General features: G+C 43.4%; 1 protein-coding gene and 1 long non-coding RNA gene across 7 annotated transcripts in view; one reads left to right on the top strand and one right to left on the bottom strand.

Moving 5' to 3' along the window:
* Positions 1-220: 220 nt before the first annotated feature.
* On the bottom strand, positions 221-2,263 carry LOC147361576 (uncharacterized). 2 transcript variants are annotated; one of them, XR_015138117.1, is made up of 2 exons: positions 2,127-2,263; positions 221-412 (listed from the first exon to the last, which is right to left on the bottom strand). It is a non-coding gene; the product is annotated as an uncharacterized LOC147361576 (long non-coding RNA). The 2 variants fall into 2 exon arrangements; XR_015138116.1 differs by lacking the exon at positions 2,127-2,263 and adding an exon at positions 1,374-1,513.
* FRY (FRY microtubule binding protein) overlaps positions 1,828-23,657 on the top strand; it is a 326,671-nt gene continuing 304,841 nt past the window's right edge. For 2 of the 5 annotated variants that reach the window (XM_086329429.1, XM_086329437.1), the window contains exons 1-2: positions 2,132-2,149; positions 2,851-3,020. Coding sequence is in view for 3 of the 5 variants with exons in the window: in XM_086329430.1 (XP_086185556.1) it covers positions 1,957-2,072; positions 2,851-3,020 (286 nt within the window). In the remaining 2 variants the exon portion in view is untranslated. The other 3 variants (XM_086329430.1, XM_086329431.1, XM_086329439.1) reach the window with 3 other exon arrangements.

Genomic DNA, 23,657 nt, shown 5'->3' with positions numbered 1-23,657 from the left:
TACATTTTATTAAAGCAAGAATCTGAATTCTCCTTCTGCTTTTTCTTACTGCCATTCCATGGATGTTACAAATGTCCTGACAGCTGGGTTAATAGCGGGGGTGGTGTTGGGGGGCTGGAGTTAGGTCAGCCAGACCCCTCCTCCTTCACTCAGTGGCGCAATGGAAATCTGCCTAAAACCTAGACTTGTCTTAGGAAGGTAGAGAAAGACTTTAGAGTTCTTTCAGATTTCACGTATACATTTTAAGAATGCAGCATGGCGTACTTTTGAGTATGGTAGTTTTTGTTTTGTTTTCTTCAGTATGGTGTAGCTTAAAGCATGGACTTGGGCAGAAGCATTGGAGGCAGGTCAAATCTGTGTTCCGACCTCCTCTCCCCGGTTCCTTGGCATTTGGCAGTCTCGGTGTGCTCGTCTGTAGAACAGGGGGATTAGGAGGGATCCGTGAGATGATGCATGTCCAAAGCTTAGCACAGAACCTGGCCGGTATTAAGTGTGCAGCAACCACAGCTGTTGTTACTGTGTTCCAGATGCCTGAGCTCTTAACCCTGTGTTGCAGCCAGGCTCTCCGCGGGCAGCCATGCCTGTCCCACACTCTATGCAATAATCACACCTTGCTTCTGAGGCTCCATTTCATTTCGTCTGCACTCTTGTTCAGTCCCCTGAGGATACTGTGAATTGGGAAATAGAGTCCCTCAAAGCTCGACTTTCAGCTTATCTTTGCTAGATTTCCCTCTGTTAACATCCAGTATTTTGTGGCCTAGGGCTCTACCCTGTTAAGGACTCAGACCTTAACCACTGTTCTCTAGATTTTTATTATGGGAATGTATTTTTTCTCCTGTTAACTCGTTACCTCAAACTTTAAGTAATGCTTTACTTTTAATTTCTTAAAATTAAAAAAGAAATTTTTAATTTCTTTCTGGAAAAAAAAAAAGTGTGTTTTTATTAAGCTAAGGGAGATTCAAGAAGTCTCATGGGCTTTTCAGAATAGTTTTGTACAAGCCACTCATTGTTTTGAAGTTTGTGGTGTGTTCCAACTTGACAAAATAGTTTTAAGTCCTGCAAGGGAAATGGTGTATACTTAGTAAAATAACTTAATAATCTAATATGTAAACAGTTGCTGGATTATAATTATAATTTATGGGTTATAGTGCAACCCTAATCTGGACACACTTCTTAAAAAAAAAAACAAAAAACTTTACTCTTCAGAAAATCTGTTGTAAAAAGAATTATTTGCTAAAAGGAGAAAAGAGAATGAAACTTATACTCAGGTGAAAAGACCCAGCTCCTACATTCTATCAAATAATCTAACCTACTTGATATACAGTAAACCAAAGTAAGGGCTTCCCAGGTGGCACTAGTGGTAAAGAACCCACCTGCCAATGCAGGAGACATAAAGAGATGTGGGTTCCATCCCTGGTTTAGGAAAATCCCCGGAGGAGGGCATGGCAACCCACTCCAGTACTCTGGCCTGAAGAATTCCACGGACAGAGGATCCTGGCCGGCTACAGTCCAGAGGCTTGCAAACAGTCTGTTCACAGGCACGCATACAAGCACAAACCAAAGTAAACAGTAATTTCTGAAACAGCCTCTAAATCCCTTATAATGTTACGCATCTACTGATTCCAGGCACTGGGAAGAGAAAAGGCAGATTTTATCATCTTTATCTTCTGACTCACACTGCAGTCAGACAGAACATAAGGGGAGTGTGTGTGTGTGTGTGAGAGAGAGAGAGAGAGAGAGAGAGAGAGAGACCCAGGAGGAGCAGGGGAGAGGAGACCCAGCCCTGGGACATGAGAGGATAAATGGTAGAACTATGAGTTCTGCAGAGTCAGAGAAAAGAGGGCAGAGCCTTTCCACATAAATGGAGCAAGGGGGAAGGGAACAAAGGATGTATGAATGCAAAGTCTGGAAGAGAGAGAAAGCAAGCATGGGACAGGTCGAGCTGGAATCTGGTGAATGCTGCTTTTTCTCAGACCACCAAACCAGTTGGCCACGTTAGTTGCGAGCCAGGCGGGATCCTGGCAGAGACCTCAGGGTCCTTTCCACTGGCTGAGTGGAGGGTGCCATCTGTGGTAGGTCACAGCTCACTGGCTAGACCTCTGACTTCACCTTGTCAGACAGCTGACCTTTCCCAGAAGCCATCTTCCAGGTAGAGCGCAGGAGGGGAGGCAAGGGTGGGGGGCTGCACTGGGTTCCCGGCGGCACTGCTGCTCATGCACGCCCACCCCGGGGTCCTTCCTGCTCATCCCAGCCATCTGTCATCTCCGTCCAGCCCACTTCCAGTCCACTGCCCGCCAGATAAGGAATGTCGTAAAGACAGACGTTTGCTCTGCCTGTGTCATGTGAAACAAAAAGGTAGGAGGGAATGTAAAACTGTTTCCCAAAAACTTCTATAAAAAAAAAATCTCCAAGAGTTTCAGAAAACAGTAATAATTAGGCTTGTGATTTGCATAGGTATTCATTCTGAAAGAGTAAGTTGTGGTTGCTTTATGGCGTCGCACCAATAAAACAGAGATCACGCTCAGCACTCATCTGGCCCCTTTTATTACCCGTGTGCCACAGCTGTTGGCATTCCTCAGCCTCCTGCACCTAATGATTTTTTAGATCTCTCCTCCCCTGTGCTCTTTACCGTGGATAGGAGGGGCTGCTTAGTAATTCTACACCTGTTCAAGTCCACGCCTATCAACTTGCTAAGCTTCCCAAACAAGTGCGGGGCAAAGCATGAGAACTCCTGAGTCTGGGGTGGAGACAGAGGCGGCTGCGCCCGGGTTAGGCTTTTCAGAATTTTTTGCCAGGAAAATCAAATGTATTTCCTACCATGGCGGTTGATGACAGCAATTTATATTCCAGGACGAAGAACAAACTAAATTCATCACAAAATGATTATAAATCAAGACGGAGCAGCCTGCCACCTGAATTACTCATAGGAAATGATATTAAAGCAAGACTTCAAAGAAACTTTAGAAACTTGGAACCCATTCACCTGAGGCGCCCAAAAAAGAGACCATCCATATTTCCAGGTAGGATTTGTTTCAATTGATGCCTGCCGGTTAAAACAACAACAACAAGGATTGTATTTCATTTCTAACGATCAGATGTGTTACATTTCAGATTAACTTGGGACATGTTTGAGAACTTGAGGCAGTAAACATGTTTAATTGTAAAAAAAAAAAAAATTAGAACAATTCTTTCACCTGAAAGCACTCTCATCCTTTTTCTTTTCTTGATTTATTTTCATATCTTTAAGGGTCTGTAAATAGGTGACTCTTTGACTCTAAGTATCTGTGAATAGGCGGCTATTCTGTTGGGCTGCGGAATCTGGGACCTGCTTTGCTTGCAGTCCTGGAGAATTCCATGCTACATTTCATTTTCTGACATATTTTCTTTATTTTGCAAGATTATTGGATTGTTGAGTGAAGCTGATGTTTGTGTGCACCAGAAATTAACGCCATTAAATACTCAAATGCATGCTTCAAATTCCTGTCTTGCATTAGAGCCTAAAACCATTTGTAGTAAAGGGCTCGATTAAACAGTGTAGATGGTGGAGTGTACTGGAGCTCAGAAGACTCCCAGATTTCAGTCTCGATAAAGAGACTCTGGTGGTGGCCTTAGGTGGCCAAGCCTGGTATTACAGGTTTGTAGATTGTATAAGGTGCCTGCGACAGTGAACTCTCGCTGAGGTTTCACTGGTGCGTGATCCCTGGAGAGGATGAATTATTTAGTCAACTTATTTCAGTACTGTTTGCATTGGAATTTTCTGGAGAAACTGAAAATGGCCTTTTGTTGTGATTGATTGATCGGTTAGATTGATAGATTAGACCCAGCTGCTGAAATCTAATTCTGTGATGATAGAAAATAAACGAGGAGAATTCATTCAAGCTTTCGTTCGTCATAAAAATGAAACAGACTCCCCCTCAGAGTCTTTGTACTATTTTAGGAAATATTGAATAGCTAGGTGATGATTTAGAAATGTGAGCTACCAAGGCCACAAGCTGAAAATTTCAGTTCATAAGGAAGTTCTTGTGTTCATGAAGTTCCTGGGTCAGTGATGCTACCTTGGTGTGGAAATACTCTGCAGGAAAAAGCAAAGCCCGGGCTGCAGTGGGCCAGAGGTGTACGTGTGTAGGTGCATTGGCAGGAGAAGGAAGGGGATGATGGAAACAAGGCTGTGAGGAGGAGCGTTTGAGTGTCTGAAGTATCTAAAAACACAGTAACTTTCTGCCTGTTCTCTTTGATCTGAAAGTAATGAGGAGCCCAGACCTGCCTCACTCTCCTGAGCCTGTGTGACACGGAATGCTTTCTGTAGAGCTGGTTCCCTAGCCCTTCTTCAGAAACCTGCTCCCAGGCCTGTTCTTCACCTTCCGCTCTTTCTTCTCCTTGTTTTTGGTTTAATGTACGGGAATCCATATGGGCTTCCCTGGTGGCTCAGTGCTAAAGAATCCGCCTGCCAGTGCAGGAGACACAGGTTCGATCCCTGGTTTAGGAAGATCCCCTGGAGGAGGCAATGGCAACCCACTCCAGTATTCTTGCCTGGGAACTCCCATGGACAGAGGAGCCTGGCAGGCTAGAGTCCATGGGGTCGAAAAAGAGTGGGATGCGACTGAGCGACTAAACAACAACAACATTGGATCCACGTGTGTCATGATTCACCAGGCTTTTCTCTACTACCCCTCCCCCACACTTCCAGACAGCCAGATCCGGAACATCTCGCCCTCTCCAGCCCCCATTTCCGTTTTGCCTTCTCTTTCTAGAAGGTTATCTCGCTCCAGGCTGTCAGCTACAATCACAGAATTATGAGAAGACCTCTAACTCTAACCTCACACAAGTCATTCCTTTCTAAGATCTTGGACTGTCCTAATTAACTGGACAGGGTGGAGTTGTGAAAGAGGCGCTGAACTTAGGGGACCTGGGTTTTAGAGTAGACTGTGTCCCTAAAGGGCTGTTCGTGGTTTCCGAGCCACCTCACCGACCCCTGTGGCCTTCAGTGACATTCTTTTTCTTCTGCCTAGTTCTGCTGCCATTCCCCACCTTGGGGACAGCAAGAGGGGATGAACTCTTAACAGCTTCCCTGTGTGCCACGGTATCCAGGTGACAAGGTGGAGAGTTACCTGCCTGAAGTTTGAACAATGCTGGCTACTTCTTTTTTGTCTACATTCGATTTCAAATAAACCACAACTTCACTGTCATGCAGGTTGCACTAACTTCTTTTTACGATAGATGACTTAGAAATACCCTGGCCTGAAAAACCCACCGCAGCTCCTGAAGGTCAGCTGAAAGAGAAGTGTACATCAAGTGTGTTGTTGTGCTCAGTCATGTCTGACTCTTTGCGACCCCCATGGACTGTAGCTCACCAGGCTCCTCTGTCCACAGGGATTCTCCAGGCAGGAATACAGGAGTGGGTTGCCATGCCCTCCTCCAGGGGATCTTCCCAACCCAGGAATCAAACCCAGGTCTCCTACATTGCAGGCAGATTCTTTACCATCTGAGCCGTGAGGGAAGCCCAAGAATACTGGTGTGGGTAGTCTATCCCTTCTCCAGGGGATCTTCCCAACCCAGGAATAGAACCAGTGTCTCGTGCATTGCAGGCAGATTCTTTACCAGCTGAGCCACCAGGGAAGCCCCTATATGATATGTAGTGACACGTAAAGAGCAGATATAATGTGGGACCAAGCATCAGGGGAATTTAAGCACCAACTCAAAATGATCATTGTTGTTATCATTTGTCTGATGAGATTCAAGATTGAAGACGTGTCAGTGTTCTGATGTGTATTCACTCTGACCCTTACAGACTCCCAGATAGCATTATCCTCTATCTCAAGTCCCCTGTTCTCAATCCTGAGCCAAGCGATTGACTGCTGTGTTGATCAGTTCATTCATTCACTCATGAAATATTCATTTAGTTCTTACACTGGGCTAGGTTGGACCATGAAGAAGCAAGCTACATGTTATTCTGTTCTTATTGCCCATTTCTCCTCTAAGGACCATCCCACATGTCAGATGGTTATCTACCCAAAATGAAAATGTGTTTGTTTCATTCCCTTAAATTCTTCAGTGACTCCCTTCGCTCTTAGGATAAAGTCCAGACTCCTTAATGCAAAGTACATGAGACTGCTTACCCAACCAGTGCTTCTGTCCTTGGCCCATCTCTTAGCATTCCTCCTCTTGCTGTCCTGCAAACCCAGCCCACTTCAGATCCCCGTGGCCCATCACACCTGCTCTTCTGGGTTAAGTGCTGTATCACCTACATGCTCAGTTACACCTGACTAATTCCTACCTTAGCTTCAGGTGTCAGCTTGACCACCTTCTTAGGAAACGTCCAGGAAATTTTCCTGACCCTCCCATCTGGGTTGGGTCCATTCTCCGTTCCTTCTCATGACACCTGGACTTTTCCCTATCATAACACTTATCGTATTGTATTGTAATTATCCGTTTACTTGTCTATATCTTCCGCTAGCCCGGGAGCCAGGGACCATATCAGGGACCATATCAGTCCTGTTAACCATTGTGTCCCTTGTACCTGTCACAATGCTTGGCACATAGCATGAACTCAGTAAATATTCAGTTGACTCAAATTGTGATGGACAGAGTGAGCTCCTGGTGTGCCTGTGCGCTCTGTATGCCTCTTTCACCCTCCCATCCTCTCTCACTCCCAATATACACACACAAACACACACCACACCGCACACACACACACAAACACACACCACACCGCACACACACACACACCACACACACACACCATACACACACACACCACACACACACCACACACATACACACACCACACACACACACACACACACCACACACACATACACCACACACCACACACACACATACACCACACACATACCACACACATACAAACACCACACACACCACACCACACACACCGCACACACTGCACACACACACCGCACACACATACACCACACACATACACACACACCACACACACAAACACACACACACACACAAACACACACCACACACCGCACACACCACACACACCACACACATACACACACCACACACACACACCACACCACACACACCGCACACACCACACATACCACACACACCACACACACCGCACACACACACTGCACACACATACACCACACACACACCACATACCGCACACATACCACACACCACACACACACTGCACACACATACATCACACACACCACACCACAGACCACACCACAGACACACACATATACCACACACACACCACACACACTGCACACACGCCTGTGTTCCCGTTCTGCTGTTTCTTCCCTTCTCCACCTGGGCTTCAAGGCCTGATTTGCGACTTCTGTCTTCTTAATCACCCAGTCTTCTGGCCTCTCTTGCATTCTCCTCTGTGCTGACCACCTCCTTGGCCTCATTACTGCATATAGAGTCCTTCCCTTTCTTCCTGGGGTTGTGTTCAGTTGTCTTAGGTTGTGAAAGGGTTCAGTACTTTATTGCTTGGTGGAAACTGTTAAGTTTTGTACAGAAACTCTTTGAAAACAGGGACATATATGTCTTCGAGCAGCCCAGTTGTATCGGAGGAGTTGGGCACCATAGGTGGTCAGTGTTCAGTGAAGTTAACTAATTAACTTCAATTAGTGGTGAGTTAACTAATTTACTGTGAGGCAGTGTCCATCCTGTGGAGCCCATCTCATTCTATCTCTAGAAAAGAACTAGTTGGCAGTAGAGACTGTCAAAGGGCAAGGTCTTTATTAATGATGTTCGTCACTGTAGGAACTCCCGGTGAGGGGGAGTGCAGGTACCCCTGTCTCAGTGTGTAATTCATTCATTAAAATGTATTAGGATCCTCTGTATCCCAGGATCTATTCTAGCCCTTGGGAAGACAGCAAAAAAGAAGACAGTTTCTTATGTGACTGATGGAAACGAATTTTCCTAGCAGGATGCCTTGCATACCGGATAATCTGGCAAATAACTCTTGAGTCAAGGAATGAGGGGACACCATACTCACAGCAATGAATCGTACACAAAACCAGTACATATAAACATCATATTCATATGATTTTTACAAAATCATCAAAAATTAACCATTTATCTTTCTCTTGAAGAAACCTCAACAGTAGAACTAGTTTGAGTTGCTCATTTGAAGTTCCACCATCTCAGTTCTGCCAGGCCAGGCATTAAGAATGTACGTAGGTCTCAGGACTTCCCTGGTGGTCCAATGGGCTAAGACTCTGGGTTCCCAATGCAGGGGCCTGGGTTCATTCCCAGGTCAGGGAACTAGATACCACATGCCTCAACTAAGACCTGGTGCAGCACCCCACCCCCCCAAACAAAATTGTAGGTAGGTCCCTAGCAGGCAGGCAGCCTGACTTCCTCATCCTCCTGAAAGAATTCCAGCAGCTTCAGAGCAGGGGGCTCAGCTCAGTGATCTAAGAAAGCAAAGGAGGAGAGAGAAGTGGTCCTAACACATACCACACCCATGGGCATTTCAGATTGAAGTGAGCATCCCTTCCTGCACGTGGAACAGAGTGGGGCTCAGGTCCCAGGTGTCAGAGGCTGTTCACTCAGCTCTCCTAAGCAGACAAGTTGATGCATCTCATCTGCTCAGTCTTAAAATATCCTACGGATTTTGCAGTCATCTGTTTGAGAAGCAAGGAGCCATCTGCCTGGAGGAAACAGGCCGTTCCGCATACTTCCTTGTTGCTTAGAGGACGAGTGTGGGGAGTCTGCTGGGGCCACGAGGAGCAGGGCCTTCCAGGCAGGACTCACATAGCAGATATCCCAGTGATATAAGCGAACCTCCATTCTCGTTTTTAAATCAGTTCTATTCCAGAGGCTTTCTTTTAAAAAGAAAATCCACAATCTAAAAAAAAATGTCATTTATATCATTTTAATAATATAACAGAATTTGAACATTTCTGGCTTCCCAGGTGTCTCAGTGGTAAAGAATCTGCCTGTCAAATGCAGGAGACTCCAGTTCAATCCCTGGGTTGGGAAGATCCCCTGGAGGAGGAAATGGCAACCCACTCCAGTATTCTTGCCTGGAAAATTCCATGGACAGAGGAGCCTGGTGGACAGGAGTCCATGCGGTCGCAAAGTGTCAGGACACCACTTATCAACTAAACACTAAAAACAAAGTAAAATTTCCCCTTGCTGCACGTAGGATTTTATTGGAAACACAGGGAAGCAGTAAGAACAGTGGCAGCTAGATGGTTCTGGGCTCCCCGAGGTGGCCAGAAGGAGACAGTGAGGCTGAAGAGTTGGGCTGGGCGCCCTCCTGGGAGCTTCTTATCCTGGGCGTGGGGAAGGACTGTAATTAAGCTGCCTCCCCCAGTACTGTGTTGGCTGTCAGAATTCTGTCACTCAGGCCTCTGCTGAGTAGTGATTGGATGACGGTCCAGCAGGGCCTTCCAGGGACCAAGAGGCCGCCATAGCGCCTCCTTAAAGATGTGCTGTAAACTGGGCTTCCTGGGATCCTGTGCAGCTGGGTTCAGTGGCTTCTCTTGGTGACATCAGGACCCATGTTTCCCATACCTGGGTGTCCCCACAACACCCTCCTCAGGGCTTTGACGTGGGAGGTGCCCTGGAGGTGGTAAGATGGGCAGACAGGGTGGAGGCAGGTGCGAATGAATGTGTCATTACCAATCCAGGGCCCCACCCCCGTCCATCTTTCCTGCCCATCAGGTCATGTGACTTCCTTCTGCAGCAGCTTCCAGAGGTGGCTGTGCTCCAGACTAAGGTCAGAAAGCCCCAAAGACATGAGTTTGAACTGCTTCTCTCGTGAAAGAGTTCCAGCTGAAGGATTTCACAAAGTACCTCACAACTGGGTTCAAGTTCTAACCCTGCATCTTACTAAATGTGTAACCTCAAATGAGCCACTTGATCTCATAGAACCTTTTATTTATTTATTTTCCTAGTTGCTGAACAAATGCTTTCTGTTGGAAAAAATAGATAAATAAATAAATGAAACAGTTGTGAAACTGAAATTAAGTGTAAACTTCCAGGCTATTAAACACTGGAGACTTCTTTCTATTCTTCCTCTGGGAAACTTTTTTATTTCTTCATCTGTAACATGAGGGTGAAAATCCAGTGTCACCGAGTCACATGAAACTTAAATGAAATAATGTATGATGATGAAATGATACACAGCTGGAATTTACAGTGTTCGCTTATACTTTGGTAGTATCAAAGGTCTTGTTTCTCATAATTTGTACTTTTCATGGGTAGGTGTGATTGGAACACTTTTGCAAATCTTCATGGTTGGAGAATTATCCTAAGGTGCTAACCAGGCCCTCTCCTTACACAGAATGTGTAAGGAGACGATGCTACTAAAGACCTGTTAATTTCATTTTCCAAGAAAAAAAGGATAACACAGAAACTCTTGTCATGATATAAATATCCATATATTTTCTCAACATGAATTATCAAACTTGAGAGTGTTGTCATGACAGGCCTCTAAAAAAAACTGTTCTGTATAAGTAACAACACTGTCGGTGATTTCAAAACTTAGTTGTGGTCTTGTTATGTTTAATAATTTTTCTTAGTTTCGTCTAAGGCTCTGCTTTTGGAAATTCAGCCCTGGCTTTCCTTTGAACCAAAAGTTGGAATAGAATGGTAATTGGTTTGTAATTATATATAATATATAGCTTATCTATATGATTATAAATGAATTAACCACTTGAAATTCATCTTTTTAAATATTAGGAGTATTTAGACTTCAAAACTTTTGAATGTCAAAAATTTGACATTTTGGGGAAATGGAGGTTGAGTGTTAGGACTTGGTGCTTTCACTGCTGGAGTTCACTTCCTGTTTGGGGAACTTAGATCCTGCAAGCCACTTGGCACAGCCAAAAAAAAAAAAATTGACATTTTAATTTAAAATATTTATAGCATTTCTCCAAGTCTGTGAGTCTGTTTCTGTTTTGTAAGTAAGTTCATTTGTATAATTTCTTTTTAAATTCCACATATTAGGGATGTCATACAATATTTCTCCTTCTCTGTCTGACTGACTTCATTCAGTATGACACTTGAGAAAGAGCTTGTGGTTGTCAGAGGGATGGATGTGGGGAAGGGATAGTTAGGGATAGGGAGATGGACAGATACACACTCCTATATTTAAAGTGGATAAGCGACAAGAACCTACTGCATAGCACAGGGAACTCTGCTCAGTGTTATATGGCAGCCTGGATGGGAAGGGAGTTTGTGGGAGAAGGGCTACATGTGTATGTATGGCTGAGTCCCTTCACTGTTCACCTGAAGCTATCACAACATTGTCTGTTAATTGGCTATATACCAATACAAAATCAAAAGTTAAAAACATAAAATATTTACAGTATTTCTTACTCAACAATATTAGTGCAGCAGAACCCAAGGAATCCTCTCTTCTTACCCAAGGAATCCTCTTTTCTTAATCAAATGTATTTTTTGGACAAGTTTCTTCAGGAAGGCAAAATTTCTGTTCTCGTTTTGCTTTGTTCTATTTTCTAAAAAGAGACAAAGCCAAAAACCTTTAATGAAGCTATTAATATGGTGCTCCAGTTACTTTTAAGGAAAACAAAAATGCTAATACTATAAACATGCATGATAAACAAAGGGAAATAAGTTTTACCTTTATGCAGGGACCCAGAATAAGCAGAAGGTGTTAGATTTACAGCTTGACTTCAGACTTTTTCCCCTTGTCATAAAAAGATAAATAAATACAAATAATATGGTTCTGAAGACTTACGATATATTAAGAGGTGGCTTAAACACTCTTGTTCTAAAAGCAGTTCATTTCCATTTGCTGATCTATAGCAAATGTATAGCTGTACAAATTTGAATGCTCCCACAAACTTATTTCCATTCTTAACATTTAAGTTCTAGTAGTCATATCTAGACTGTGAAAAGATTATATATTCTTACATCCACATAAATTTATATTAAGATCCCTGGTGGCTCAGACAGTGGAGAATCTGCCTGCAATGAGGGAGTCCTGGGTTCAGTCCCTGGGTCAGGAAGATCCCCTGGAGGAGAGCATGGCAACCCACTCCAGCCTTCTTGTCTGGAGAACCCACGGACAGAGAAGCCTGCAGGGCTACAGTGCACAGGGTCACACAGAGTTGGAGATGACTGAGCAACTTCATATTTACTCAAGCTACTTCAGTGATAATTTTAAATATTTTTTACTGTTTTCATGAGGAATGTACTTTTAACAAATATTTAGCAGGGGGAATGGTCATCCAGTTACCCAGTTAAATAAATAAATGACCAGACCCCAACATTCCATTACTTCAAATACTTTGGGAGTCTGTAAAGAATGTTTACCTTCACATTTTAACTAGAATACCTCCCACTTTTCTTTAAAGTCTAGGAAAATGTAGACTTAGGAATAGGGGTTTACAAAATGAGCTTAAACACGTAGTCATGTTTGGGTGACATGCATGTAAAAACTTTCATTACAAAATGGTCGGGTTGTTTTTCAGTCACAAGTTTAAAACCTCCCATCTTGAGTGGGACATGAGTTAATTTTTTTGTGTGCCAAACAACTTATTATCAGAGCTATCTTTGAACATCCTGGGAGTTCAGAGCCCCAAGGTGGAGGAACCAGGAAGATGCTGCGTACTTTGTCAGTAGATCAGGTTTCTCTATGGTACTCCCTCAGCTATCAAATCACGTTCTTCTGTCCCACCCTGATACTTAAGAAAGACTGAATCCTCTTGATGGATAATCAATACTGGATGGCGTCTTGGAGCAATTAAGGGCCAGAAAGATTCAGTTTAATGAAACATTATTTTAAGTATCAAAATAGCTCAAGGATAAGGACTTCCCTGGAGCTCAGTGGTAAAGAATGCACCTGGCCAGTGCTGGAGACACGGGTTTGATCTGTGGTCTGAGAAGATCCCACATGCCATGGAGCAACTAAATCTGTGCACCTCAACCTCTGAGCCTGTTCTCTAGAGCCTGGGAACTATACAACTACTGAGCCCATGCACCACAACTGCTGAAGCCCATGCACCTAGAGCCTGTGCTCTGCATTAAGAGAAGCCACTGCAATGAGAAGCCTGTGCACCGCAACTCGAGAGTAGTCCCTGCTCACTGCAATGAGAGATACGTCTGCACAGCAGTGAAGACCCAGCACAGCCAAACATAAATAAACAGTTATTTTTTAAAAACAGTGCCCAAGGATAAAGGAAGCTATGCCATGAGAAACACAACATCTATTCAACAAAAATCTAAGCTATCTTGTTGAATGTCTACTAGATGCAAAGCACTGTGAAGGCCTAGTTGATGGTTAAGACACTGACACACAGCAATTTGTTCCCTATCTAATTTTTTACTGGGACAGTAGGGTGCACTAATTTGGGTGTTCGTGCTTCTCTGGCACCAGTATTTAAACCTCTGTGTTGCACCAGCTAATAGCAATACTGACACCGTGTCATCACAGAAGCCCTAATTGGCAGTGGAGTGTCTCCTACAGGAAAATGCCAGGGGACCGTAATTGTCCTCCGCATCAGGGGGCTTTGCTGAGGGGTTGTTTACCTATTGTAATTTGGGCCTCTTCTGCACCCTCTGGAACATAGCTAACTGGGAGAGGGGTCATAATTCCATTGTTCCTTCCCAGAGTCCAGCTCAGGAAGGGTTTCCTGTCTTTTGAGATTTTCAAATGCTTGTACAACTAAAGGAATATTAATTTAGCAACATAGAGCATTCATTTTCAATCAATATTGCAAATGCAAATTATTGAAGGAGGTTTTTCAGAATTCACAGCCCTGGAGATTGGATTGAGGAACTCTGGTGGGCAGGGGCTGGGCTTCTAACTGCAATGTGAAAATTTTCCCCACATACTTGGGACGTTTGTCCCCGTCCCCTAGTAGAGAACTCTTGACTTAAAAGAAGTAGAAAAGGTACTAAAGATCAAAGTCGTTCTTAAACTCTCTCCTGTTTCACACGTAGGAAGCAGAAACCCGCCTCCCCCCCGCCCCCACCCCGGCCCCTGCCAATCCCAGCCTCTTGTCATCTGCTCCCCTCCCTCTCACACCCAGCCACCACCCACCTCAACTATCAGTATGTTCTTGGGCAAGAAGAGAACCTGCATTTTCTCTCCTAACAGTGCCTGGGTTTGAGTTCCATTATATAGAGACTTCCTCCTGGTTCCCACTCATAATCTTACAAACTGTTCATCTAGGTCTTTGTTCTAACCCCTGCTCACATCAGAGGGTGAAACACTAGAACTTTTCCTCCCACCCCTTGGTCCATTTAAAAAATTGTAACAATGTGCTATGGGCTGAATGTTTATGTCCCCCAGGATCCATATGTTGAGTAATCCCCAATGCAATGGCATTTGGAGATGGGAGTTTTGGTGGCAATTAGGTCATGAGGATGGAGCCCTCATTAATGGAATTAGTGCCCTTGTGAAAAGATACAGAGGAGAGGTGATCTTTTTGATTTGTTTCTCTTTCCATCTCTGGGGCAGGAAGATCCCCTGGAGAAGGGAATGGCTACCCACTCCAGTATTCATGCCTGGAGAATTCCATGGACAGAAGAGCCTGGAGGGCTACAGTCTATGGGGTCACAAAGACTTGGAATGACGGAACGACTAACACTCACTTTTTTTTCTGCCGTGTGAGGACACAGCAAGAAGCCAGGAAGAGAGGTCTCACTAGACACCAAACCAGCCAGCACCTTGATCTGGGACTTCCCAGCCTCCAGAACCAGAGATGTAAATGTTTGTTGTCAAAGCCACCTGGTCTATAATAATTTGCCATTTCCTTCTCCAGGGGATCTTCCGGACCCAGGAATTGAACCCAGGTCTCCTGCATTGTAGACAGACGCTTTACCATCTGAGCCACCAGGGAAGTCCAATAATTTGCTATAGCAGCCTTAATTAACAAAATCAATGGGATGGGTAAGAAACATTTGAGTCCTTAAGAACAAACACTGTCAAACAGTACAAGTAATATAATAAAATACAGAAATATTTAGTGAATAAAAGTTGATGAATATCATGCATGATACTTAGTGCTGCACAGAAACTGCATTATTCAGAAATAAACTAGAATGACTTACTCCCTTTTGTTATTGAATCACATCCATAAATAACAGCTGAGCAACTTCTCAAAAGAAATATTGCCAAAATGTAATTACTTTTAATAAAGATGCCACAAATTGCTACATAATTATTTAAATAAAAGGCAATGCAGTTTTGGAAGACTTTATAAAAAACCCAGTGTTGTAGCCTTGTACTTTGTCTTAATTTATGCTAAATTAGAAAGTGTTCTGCTGTTTCAAATATACCCGTACTATTCAGTCCTTTAGTAAAAAGACAGGTGACTAAAATCTATATGCTTAACCATGCTTAATGAATATTTATAATGGTAGAAGCCATTTTATTGGCAGTAAATAAGCTTCTGATTTCTATGCCAAATACTCCCACAAGCATAAACATGGAGGGCGGCAAGCAGGAAATGGTCTGGAATTATATCCTTCATGAACAACCTGAACTGAAAATGCAAAATCTCCATCAATGGGGTCATGGCTGGGGATAAGGAAGTCCAGAAGGAATTTATATAACATACTCAGCAGAGGGATCTTGGAAAAAAAAAAATCAAGCAAAAAGAAAATAATGTTATACTTACATCCACAATCACCCCTCCCATCACAGCAGGGAATTTGTGGGGTGGTTTTTAGTTTAAAATTTTTACTGCTACGGACAGGGCAAAATGACTTGCAAAAATGAAACTGGGTTTGGTGCTTGCCTCTGGGGAGTAGAATGACTGAATGTGTTAGTCTTTCAGTTGTGTCTGACTCTGCAACCCCATGGACTGTGGCCCACCAAGCCCCTGTGTCCGTGTGGATTCTCCAGGCAAGAATGCCAGAGTGGGTAGCCATTCCCTTCTCCAGGGGTTCTTCCTGACCCAGGGATCAAACCGGGTCTCTTGCATTGGCAGGCGGATTCTTCACCTCCTGAGCCACCAGGGAAGCCCTCTGGGAAGCTCCTTAAATGTCACTGAGACGGTTCAGAGGGAGGGTAGCAGCAAGAGTGTAATACTTGTTTATTTGATAAGTAATGGTTCTCTTTATAAATGGCTCTTTTAAAGTTTCCAAACATTGAAAATAATGATGAGCTAACACAAGATAAATAGAGACAGGAAGAGTAGAAGACAGGAAGTGTTGTTCCCCCAAACAACAATGGATTGTGTGTCTCTACCCAACCACTGCCTCGGGGAATTGATTTGTAGGAAATTGGAGCAATGGGGAGGGTGATGGAGGAAGCCTGGAAGAGTCCATTGGCTTCTCCTCATTGTCACTCCTGAAAAGGCTCCCCAGCTCAGCCTGCACATTATTGGTTTAAAACAATGTTAAGACCTAACTCAGTTGTATTTGGGCAGCAGAGGTAGAAATTACTGATATATGAGATGCTGATATTCAGACAGAAGTCTAGCATTACACATTGCTTTCTTTAAGTTGGAAAACACAATGTGTAGGAGTTGAAAAATTTACTCAAAAATCCACCACACTCTGACAGGGGCTATAGTAGAGGGTTCTGCTTCTTTAAAGTGTGGACATTTGGGATGAACACATTAAAATTGATTAATATGTGATTGTTGAGACTTCTCTGGTGGTCCAGTGGTTAAGACTCTGTGCTTCCAATGGGGCTCAATCCCTGGTCGGAGAACGAAGATCCCACGTGCCATGCAGTGTGGCCAAAAAAAATGTAGTTGTTGCTCACAAAATACAGATAAATCAGCTGACTGGAGTTCTGTCTCTGCTCTGGGCCAGAGTGTTTACAAGCCCTTGCTTACTCTACGGTTGTCATCTTAACGTCTCACATGGCTGTATGCTACTAATCGCTGAATGGAATGATCTCCTGCATTGGCAGGCAGGGTCTTTACCACTAGTGCCACCTGGGAAACCCTCGTATAGTGTCTACTCTACCAGTATTCTTCAACCTCCGGACATCTTGGTGTCTTCTTCTTTTCTTCTCCCATCTGTTCTTTCAAATTCCTTTCTACCACATGTCTCCAGAATTTCATGTTCTTCTCCCTCTGTCATATAGAACAGTTCAGATCTTTCCAGCTCTTATCCCCCAGCTCTTCTTCAGGCCTATCACAGCACATCCAGGAACAACTGAGGTGCTTATTGAAATCAAAGGGCCATCTGAGGTTACTTCCTTTAAGCCCATGGTTATCTTAAGGGTACATAAGAACCATCTCAATTTTTGTTAAAATTAAATTCAGATGCTGGCTCATCCGGTTTGGAGTTGGCTGGGGAATACTTAGCTTCCCAGGTAGCTGAGTAGTAAGGAACCCGCCTGCCGATGCAGGAGATGAAAGAGATACAGGTTCAATCCCTGGGTCTGGAAGATGACCTATAGGCAAGCATGGCAACCCACTCCAGTATTCTTGCCTGGAGGATTCCATGGACAGAGGAGCCTGGTGGGTTACATTCCATGGGGTCTCAAAGAGCTGGACACGACTTAGCAACTGGGCACTCAGAGTACTTACTTTTAATAGTCATGATTTGATTCTGATTGAGGAATCTTCTCAAATCTATGGTTTTTCTGGTAGTCATGTATGGATGTGAGAGTAGGACTATAAAGAAAGCTGAGCACCGAAGAATTGATGCTTTTGAACTGTGGTGTTGGAGAAGATTCTTAAGAGTCCCTTGGACTGCAAAGAGGTCCAACCAGTCCATCCTAAAGGAGACCAGTCCTGGGTGTTCATTGGAAGGACTGATGCTGAAGCTGAAACGCCAATACTTCAGCCACCTGATGCGAAGAACTGACTCATTAGAAAAGACCCTGATGCTGGGAAAGATTGAAGGCAGGAGGAGAAGGGGACGACAGAGGATGAGATGGTTGTATGGCATCACCGACTCAATGAACACAAGTTTGAGTAAACTCCAGGAGTTGGCAATGGACAGGGAGGCCTGGCGTGCTACAGTCCATGGGGTCGCAAAGAGTCAGACACGACTGAACTGAACTGAGGAGTCTTCAGCATCTTTGAGAAACTCTATAGTCTAATAAGGTTCATCCTCTATAGGAGCCAGTTGGAGTCACATAGCAGGGTTTTCCTCCTTTACATATTGAACGTACCTACTGAATCCTGGAAAGACCCCCACTGGGATGTCTCTCCATCATCCTATTTATTGCTAGACCGTCTTATAGTGTAAGCCCAGAATCACTCTGCTTAGAAGCTCTGTCCATTAAAACTTTGGTAGACTCATTAGTAGCGGATAAGAGTCGTATTTCCCATCTTCAGAGGATTTATCTTGTCAAACATGTTGTGTTCACTTGAACAAGCCCAGTGACCCATGTAACCAAGTTACATAGAGGACAGAGCTTGCTCTGGGTTGAACCAGGGAACTTTGCTTCCCATCTTCCAGTGAGGTAGAACAGAAGACAGGTTTAAGGGATCAGGAAGTAAGACCATCGTGGCTTAGCAGAAGGCCACATTATTTTCTATTTTTAATACCCAGAGTGGTTGTGATAAGTTCACATTGATTTGGGCAACATTTTTCGATATTAGCTTTGTTTCCCTCCATTTATAGGATAGCTATGTCTCTTTTAAGAGTTAATTTAATTATCATGCAAACCAGAAACTGATCAGAGGGTTATTATAAAGTGTATAAATTATCCATACTATCAGTTAATAAAAATTAATAAATTCTCTTACAGAATGCATTTCATTTTTTAAGAAAGACTTTTTAAAAAATGTATTTATTTGGCTGTGCTGAGTCTTAGTTGTGGCAGGTGGGATCTTTCGTTGGTGCATGCCAACTCTTAGTTGTGGAATGTGGGATCTAGTTCCCTGACAGGGATTGAACCCAGGCCCCCTACTTTGGGAGCTCGGGGTCTTAACCACTGGATCACCAGGGAAGTCCCCAGTAAGGTATTTTTAAAAATTTGTTTTACAGAAATGTGCACTTTTCAGAAAGCTGTCAGTTCTGTTGTGTAAAGAAATATGTACACATCAATACCATCTTTCCTAATGAGTTTAGTCTTTTGTCGTATTTCTGTCATCCTTCTACCTCAGTTTTTAGCTTTTTGATTAAAAGAGCTAAATTTTCTATTTCTTTAATGTTCCTGAGACATTTATCCTGTGATTTCTGCCCTCAGTGGATGTTCAGGAAAATCCTGTGCCCCACCCAGAGCTGTGTCATATTTTCCTCTCTTCCAGTAACAGAGTGTGGACCTGGATAAGTAATTTGGCCATCCTATACACCCTAGAATATTCCTTGAAAAGTGGGATAAAAACAGCATCTGATAAATCCACGCACATATGGACACCTTATCTTTGACAAAGGAGGCAAGAATATACAATGAATTAAAGACAATCTCTTTAACAAGTGGTGCTGGGAAATCTGGTCAACCACGTGTAAAAGAATGAAACTAGACCACTTTCTAACACCATACACAAAAATAAACTCAAAATGGATTAAAGATCTAAACGTAAGACCAGAAACTATAAAACTCCTAGAGGAGCACATAGGCAAAACACTCTCTGACATACATCACAGCAGGATCCTCTATGACCCACCTCCCAGAATATTGGAAATAAAAGCAAAAATAAACAAATGGGACCTAATTAACCTTAAAAGCTTCTGCACATCAAAGGAAACTATTAGCAAGGTGAAAAGACAGCCTTCAGAATGGGAGAAAATAATAGCAAATGAAGCAACTGACAAACAACTAATCTCAAAAATGTACAAGCAACTCCTACAGCTCAACTCCAGAAAAATAAATGACCCAATCAAAAAATGGGCCAAAGAACTAAATAGACATTTTTCCAAAGAAGACATACAGATGGCTAACAAACACATGAAAAGATGCTCAACATCACTCATTATCAGAGAATTGCAAATCAAAACCACTCTGAGGTACCATTTCACACCAGTCAGAATGGCTGCGATCCAAAAGTCTACAAATAATAAGTGCTGGAGAGGGTGTGGAGAAAAGGGAACCCTCTTACACTGTTGGTGGGAATGCAAACTAGTACAGCCACTATGGAGAACAGTGTGGAGATTCCTTAAAAAACTGGAAATAGAACTGCCTTATGATCCAGCAATCCCACTGCTGGGCATACACACTGAGGAAACCAGAAGGGAAAGAGACACGTGTACCCCAATGTTCATCGCAGCACTGTTTATAATAGCCAGGACATGGAAGCAACCTAGATGTCCATCAGCAGATGAATGGATAAGAAAGCTGTGGTACATATACATAATGGAGTATTACTCAGCCATTAAAAAGAATACATTTGAATCAGTTCTAATGAGGTGGATGAAACTGGAGCCTATTATACAGAGTGAAGTAAGCCAGAAGGAAAAACATAAATACAGTATACTAACGCATATATATGGAATTTAGAAAGATGGTAACAATAACCTGATGTACGAGACAGCAAAAGAGACACTGATGTATAGAACAGTCTTATGGACTCTGTGGGAGAGGGAGAGGGTGGGAAGATTTGGGAGAGTGACATTGAAACATGTAGAATATCATGTAAGAAACGAGTTGCCAGTCCAGGTTCGATGCGCGATACTGGATGCTTGGGGCTGGTGCACTGGGACGACCCAGAGGGATGGTGTGGGGAGGGAGGAGGGAGGAGGGTTCAGGATGGGGAACACATGTATGCCTGTGGCGGATTCATTTTGATATTTGGCAAAACTAATACAATTATTTAAAGTTTAAAAATAAAATAAAATTAAAAAAAAAAAAAAAAAACAGCATCTGATCCCAAACATGTCTGCTATTTGAAGGACCCCTCTGAAGTCTAGAACTGTATCTGTCATCTTCTTGTAGCTTTTGTTCTTTTAAACATTGAGATACTTTCTAATAACCTGCATTTCCTTTCTGGTGGTTTCTTTACTTTCACTGTCTTTACTACACTCTTGAGCATGGCACTGAAGACCCAGGAGCCCTCCCAGGCTGGCCCCATGCTCAGATGAAGGCTTTGTCCTTCATCTGAGCATGTCCTTCACCTTTGTCCTGCACGCCTTCCCAGCCATGTGATACCATGGACACTCTCTGGTCCTGCTCCTCTCTGACTGGTGTGGGTCTTTACACAGGCTTCCTCATCTGCCCCCTTTGCTTTTATTTGTTATATTCTTTTTCAAGGCTAAGCTCAGGGACTTCCCTGGTGGTCTAGTAGTTAAGAACCTGCCTTTCAATGGAGGGGATGTAGGTTCGATCCCTGGTCGGGAGACAAAGATCCCACATGCCCTGGGCCAGCTAAGACCATGCACTGCAACCAAATAAATAAATATTAAGGCTGAGCTCAAATGTTACCTTATCTCTCAAACTGTCCCTTGTAATCCCACCCTTAGATAATTTAGTTATCTTACCTTTTGTTTTGGAGGTCTTTACACATTTCTATGGTGTTTAAGGCTGTGTGTATCTATTGTTACTACCACCGTCTCTGCTTCAAGCCTTTTGAAGGCAGAAACAGTATATCCCATGAATGAATGAATGAATGAGTGAACAAATGAGTGTGTGTGCTCAGTTGTTCAGTCATATCCAACTCTTTGCAACCCTGTGAACTGTAGTCCATCAGGCTCCTCTGTCCATGGGATTTTTCAGGCAAGAATACTGGAGTGTGTTGCCATAGCCTCCTCTAGGGGATCTTCCCAACCCAGGGATCAAACCTATATCTCCTGTGTCTCCTAGCATTGGCAGATGAATTATTTAACACTGAGCTGCCGAGAAAGCTCCTGAGAAAATGAACGAATGGATACTTTTCCTGTCTGTCTACATATTAACTGCCTGGTCTGTGGCACACCACTCCAGTACTCTTGCCTGGAAAATCCCATGGACGGAGGAGCCTGGTGGGCTGCAGTCCATGGGGTCGCCAAGAGTCAGACACGACTGAGCGACTTCACTTTCACTTTTCACTTTCATGCATTGGAGAAGGCAATGGCACTCCATTCCAGTGTTCTTGCCTGGAGAATCCCAGGGACGGGGGAGCCTGGTGGGCTGCTGTCTATGGGGTCGCACAGAGTCGGACACGACTGAAGCGACTTAGCAGCAGTAGCAGCAGCAGTCTGTCTTAGCAATCAGTAACAAGCACAAAGCTAAATTATTTCTCAAGAAGTGACAGTCATCCTTGATATTAGTTTTCCAGTGAAAGTGGTTTCTTTTCCTCTATCCAAATCCCTCAGCTTCTGGACTCCTGTTGTTTTACTCTTGTCTTAGCATATCCCATTTCAAGAGGATTTTTTCCTTGTAGTATTAACTACTTTAAATTCTTTGCAGGTTTGAGTAAGTCCCTCATGGCTTAGAAGGTAAAGCGTCCGCCCGCAATGCGGGAAACCTGGTTTCAATCTCTGAGCTGGGAAGATCCCCTGGAGAAGGAAGTGGTAACCCACTCTAGTACTCTTGCCTGGAAAATCTCATGGACAGAGGAGCCTGGGACGCTGCAGTCCATGGGGTTGCAAAGAATCGGACACGACTGAGCAACTTCACTTCACTCACTCTGAGTTAAGTGAGAGGTATAATGTAATCTCTTCTGCGCATCATATGAGCTAGATAAAATCTTTCTTCCATCCAAGGCTGCATCATTTTTTCCACTTCCCTTCCCCACCTACTGTATCCTGTATAAAACTGAGGTCAGCCGCTCGTGTGTCCATCAAGTTGCCTAATGTTTTGAGTCAGTATCCTTTATTAATTTATTTTGCTCCTGCATCCATGATTGGCTACAATTCTTTGACAATTTCTTTTTAGCTAGTAGATTTACAAAATCAAAACTTTCTAAAGCACTTCACTTGTGCTGGTATCATTATACATGTTGCAGTAACAGAGAATATAACTGTGTTTTGTGCAACACTGTGGAAGAGTTAAGTAGGAAGAATGAAGAGACTCAACAGAAAGAAATAACTGTAAGCTTGTCAGAGAATCAAAGTGAATTTCCAAAAACTGTTCATATGGTGACAAGTATATGTAACTTCTGCATTAAATCATCAGGTATAAAATCTTATTCTGAAGAAAGCTCATCAGAATGATGCTTCTTTGATGTATGGAATGGATTGTTTACCTGATGAAGCAACACAACAGCTATGTCAGGAATAACCAGCTTTACAGCTGACGGCAAACTCCCTCGGGCAAGGACTTTATATGTCTGGCACAATTATACTTATTGTGTATCAGTGCTGTGTAAATATTTAATAACAGTTCCTTCCACACCTATTCCAGGCAGGTCGAGCCTTCCTGACTTGTCATGTCCGTAATCAAATATGTATTTCCACAGTAATCATTTGAGGTGTGGTGCCACTGTTAGTCTGGTTTCTTCTGGGTGATCTATCTTCTCTAGGCTTGGGGTGTGCTCTGGGTGACTGGAATATAGGTAAATAGCTGTGAAAAAAAATCTCTTCATTTTTAGAGTTGAATGACTTGCATAGAGTGAGCTATACTTTTTCCTAAAGGCAACTCACCTTTGTTGGGGGTTACACCAATACCTTAGGACTTCCCTGGTTGCTCAGACGGTAAAGCGTCTGCCTACAATGCAGGAGACCCGGAGTTCGAGCCCTGGGTTGGGAAGATCCCCTGGAGGAGGAAATGACAATCCACTCCAATACTATTGCCTGGAAAATCCCATGGAGAGAGGAACCTGGTACGCTACAGTCTATGGGGTCACAAAGAATTAGACATGACTGAGCAACTTCACTTCACACCAATACCTAGACTTCTTCATCCAGGCTCTTTA

The sequence above is a fragment of the Bos grunniens genome, chromosome 12, assembly GCF_055505025.1.
Source record: "Bos grunniens cultivar Pamir isolate PY7600 chromosome 12, Bosgru_T2T1.0, whole genome shotgun sequence".
In the NCBI taxonomy this organism is placed as follows: domain Eukaryota; kingdom Metazoa; phylum Chordata; class Mammalia; order Artiodactyla; family Bovidae; genus Bos; species Bos grunniens.
The sequence above is the reverse complement of the archived record's forward strand: the minus strand, read 5'-3'. Positions and strand labels throughout refer to the sequence as shown.